The 4,241-nt window shown below is 49.2% G+C and overlaps 1 protein-coding gene across 1 annotated transcript in view; it reads right to left on the bottom strand.

Annotated features, from left to right (window-relative positions):
* Positions 1–2,874: 2,874 nt before the first annotated feature.
* Positions 2,875–4,241, bottom strand: part of GNB5 (G protein subunit beta 5) — a 33,233-nt gene continuing 31,866 nt past the window's right edge. The window contains exon 12 of the mRNA XM_035899546.1: positions 2,875–3,006. Within this exon, the coding sequence (XP_035755439.1) occupies positions 2,875–3,006 (132 nt within the window). The remainder of the gene's footprint in view (positions 3,007–4,241) is intronic.

Genomic DNA, 4,241 nt, shown 5'->3' with positions numbered 1-4,241 from the left:
GAGGGGGGGGAGGGCTCTGGCGGGGATGGGCAGACCCCCTGCCAGAGCCAGGGCAGGGAGCAGGGGGCTCCGGCTGGGATGGGCTGTGCCCCCTGCTCCCAGGGTGGCTGAGCGGAGCACCTTTGGGTGCAGCCTGGCTCCGGGCATCAGGCAGCCACAGGCAGTGTTGCTTCTACGCTGCTGAGCTGCACTGCAGTCTCCTGACTCAGCCTTACAGCTTTCCTAAATTACCCCTGGCTCTTCTAGCTCTTAGGAAACCTACCCCCAGCTTCTCCCAGGCCAAGGAAAGGTGGCAGACGCTCCCCAAGCTGCACCTTGTAAAGGGTCAGGCTTATGCCAAAGGCTGATGTGACTTTATTCAAGGACATTTCCAGACTGTTTTCTTCTCTTTTCCACAGCACGCTGTAAAAACCAGCATAACATCCTCTCTGCTATTGCTTTTGTGGGGCCTGCCAGATCAGGTTACACTGGAAATCAAGATATGGATATTTTATCTTTGTCCTGCTTGATACTGGGGAGACATTGAGATCCGCAGCAGGACGTTTCCATGCAACATTTGACCTTTGTTTAGCACATTTGTCGCCCTGTCATTTGTCATGCTGAATGCGCACATCCCCCTAAGCATCCCACGTTTTGGAAACTACCTTCACGTCCCAGCACCGGCAGCTCGCTCCCACCGTAGCCAGTTTCAGGCACCGCAGCCTCCTGGCCGCCCAGGACTGGAGGCAGATGCCCGAGAGCATCCAGCTGCTGCAGAAGCAGGTGCCGTCCCTGTGGGAACTCAAGAGAGGAACTGAGCATGATGGTCCCACATCGCGGGGTCTTAATCCTTTCACCGAGAGGAGCCAAGCTGGAGTTTAGAGAACTGGAAGTCAGAGAACAAGCAGTCGTTTGTTCAGAGCGGGCGGCACAAGGGGGAGGACCGCCAGCTCCTTCCCGCCCCCGCGGGACTTACCGCCCCTGAATGTCCCTTTTTGTCCTTCTCCCTGCATCTGCGGCCGGTGGGCACAACACCGCTCTGTCCAGCACGGGGTCGCAGCCCCTGCCAGGGCCCGGTGGCCAGCAGAAGAAGAAGCAGGGTGGCTACCGCCGGCCATGGCAATGCCGACCTGGCTGCCAGGACGATCTTTCCCAAGAGGAAGTCTGCCAGTGCTCTTTCCATGAAGGAACATACCCTCTGGAAGGGCAAAGGGGTGGGCCGTGGGGCGGCTGGACAACGCACTTGTGCCGTTTAACAGACATCGGAGCCACCAGTGCCGGAGAAACATCTGCCTTGGAGAGGGGAGCATGAGACCGCTTTTAAAAAGCGTTAAGCCCAACACCCTCAAAAATTACAGCTGTTTAGTATTACTAATCTGAGAAGGGCTGAACCCTGTCACCTATTGCTCAGTCTTTATCGTAACTCCTATCAGAAACTCCAGTTTCGGTAAAAAAGCGTGCATGTGTGAAAGAGAGAGGCAGCAGCAAGTCTTGGCAGAGAAGAAACAAGAGCTCTGTAGCTCTCTACAAGCGGGAGCAGGTCTCAGAGGAGCCTGTCTGTACCCAGCTATGTTAGTAAACTTTGGAAAGTTTTGGCCTACAAAACCACCGGGTTATTTCCAGTCCCAGCGGTGAAGATGGGCCTTTTGGACTGGATTTTCCCTGTTGGCTGTCTTACCCCTAGTTCTGACTGCATGACTCCTCTGCAACGAAGATGGGTATCGCACTGCTCTGGTGCTGCACAGCTCCTCGTTGCAGGTCGAAGCACTGGGAAGGTGGGTACAAACTGGTGCATCCAGGTAACCCCCGAAACACCATCTGAGTACCATCATCCATCCGATCAAATGAGCAGGAAGTTTTTTTAAAATAAAAATACTTAACATTTATTCACCTTTGAAGTCACCATAGTAAAATTGTACACGCTATGAGTAACCCAGGAACGTTATTAAAAGCTACCAGAAACGTAAGGCAATTTGTACAACCATTGAAAGAAATACACAGCATGTTGAAAATGAGAGCGTACTATTACTCAAACAAGACAACGCTTGATACGCACTAGAGTGACAAGAACCAGCATTAAGTTTTAAACAAAAATAAAGATGTCATGGCTACAAGTATTATACAGTGATAAATACTTCAAAAATATATTAAGATATATGGAAATTCTCGTTTTGTCAAGGAAATCCAGAGAAATTCCAGCCTCCACTGGATTTCAATATACCAATTAAGGTTTAATATTTAAATTCCTTTCCTTTCAGTAAGAACCAGTATTGCAGCCATTACCATTCTGTATCAATACTTATCTTCTTGTAGTGTCATGAAATCAGCCTTATGTTATATTAAGCCCTAATGCCTCTCACATCGCAGGCACTAATCGCTCTAAATCAACCAACGAGTTGCCTTTCGGTAACAAGTGCTGTGCGCCACGTTTGAAGCCAGAAACCATGTTAAATCACAGTCAACGTTCGCCCACTTTACAGTATTAATGGAAGGCGGGTTCAAAGACTTGCCTCCATGCAAATACAACATCTCAAACAGAGGGTTTAGTAGCAAGTCCACCATAACGTTTTCCTAGCATAACATCGAGCACTCAGAAGTTACAGTACATGAACCATGCTAAAGTTTAGGTTACACCTTCAAAAAGAAAGTCCGGAGGATGTTTGGAGACGACAGGTTTTGAACATGCACAAATGGTGGTTTAGTACACATTTGTTTGTGCTGTTACTGGGTAGCGAGTGAAGCAGTTTATAGCCAAGGATTTGGTGAGACAGTTTTCCGAGCCAGTTTAAAAATATAAACTTCTTCTTAGAGGGTCTGTTCTATAGAAAATAGAGTGAAATCTGGTAAATTGTCAGTTTTGAGAGTACTTTCCCGTGGCAAGATCCGTTCATCAGCCTACCGCACCACCAAGAGAAAAGCCAATCCTGCTATTCCAAACCCCGCTGCGGCCATGATCGCGCTGCTTATGGTACTGCTCTGGTCAGCCGGCTGGGAGTCGTGTCTGCCGAAGAAGCGACAGAAGCCGTCCTAGAAAAGCAAGAGAAAGGGCATTGAGTTGGGTGGCTTACAATTAACCGGATTTCTTTCAACAAGTCTTTGAGCACAGTTTGGTTCACACTCCCAGCGTGGCGTTTGTCAGCTGCAGAAGCCTGCATTTTAATCATGAAGGTCTAAGCCTGCTGCCTTGGGCACACAAAAACGCTTTGTGGGAGCCTTTGCACAAGGCAACCAAAAGCAGTAGCTGCAAGTGTTTGCCCGCTTTGCTCAAAAGACAATTGAAAACTTCCTATCGAGATGCTCAGCGTGTCATTACGTTATTTTTGCCCTTTTAGGCAAGTTTCTGATGGGAGCTGCCAGCATTGTTCCCCCTCATTCAAGTTTCAGAAAGTATCTGAAACGCAGGATATGGAAATTTCCACTTGAAAGGCAGGAGCCCGAAGCCGGCCCTATCTCAGTGGATGCGGGACTGCTTAGACGCTCTCTTGGAAGGGCTAAGTGGACGCTGCTCGGAGCTGACCTATGACAGAGCAAAGCTGGCAGCTGCTCTCCCAGATCGTTATTTGTGATAATCAGAAGTGGCAGCAATACAACTCCAGATGGTCATGTTTGAACTCTGCTCCGCAGATGTCTATGTAAACAAGTTATACTCTTAATTTCTTCCGGAACTTTGTTCTTTACACTTTAATTTGTGCGAACAGGCAACGCGATTTTGCCAAGTGACAGCGTACACTGTAACCAACCACCATACTGTTCCGAGCAGTCAGATGGACCAGTGACCGCTGGAAAACCAAGTTCATTTTGGTCTCTGGAAAAGTCAACGAAAGCAGTGGCTGCTTCCCCCCCCCCCTTCTATTTTTAGTGCTTATTTGTACTGGCATCAAATATTCCGCTAGGACTGAAAATAGGAAATGTGCAGTTCTGCGGGATAGCTGACATTTTGTTCAGAAACGCGGGCTGAGCCGCACGGACGCCTCAAAGCCGTACTTTCAGCGTGCATCTCAAGCAGCAGAAACCAAGAGCAGCCATCGCTTTACATTAACGCTATTGCCCACACCTTCCCCGAGCCCCGACCTGACCAGTTCCAGGACAAGCAGGAACCAGAGCAGCAGGTCCAGCGGATGGGTGGCTTTATGCACAGGCGGTTTTAAGAAGAGGTACACGGGTGTTTTGTGTTTACACTCGGGAGAAGACCTGTGTCAGCCCACTCTCCCAAAACACAAGGGGAAGGCAAACCTTGCCCCCAGAAGCCAGCAGCATCGTTC

Source organism: Egretta garzetta, unplaced genomic scaffold (assembly GCF_000687185.1).
Source record: "Egretta garzetta isolate BGI_Z169 unplaced genomic scaffold, ASM68718v1 scaffold287, whole genome shotgun sequence".
NCBI classification, from domain to species: domain Eukaryota; kingdom Metazoa; phylum Chordata; class Aves; order Pelecaniformes; family Ardeidae; genus Egretta; species Egretta garzetta.
Note: the sequence above shows the minus strand (reverse complement) of the source record. Positions and strands in the feature narration are given on the sequence as shown.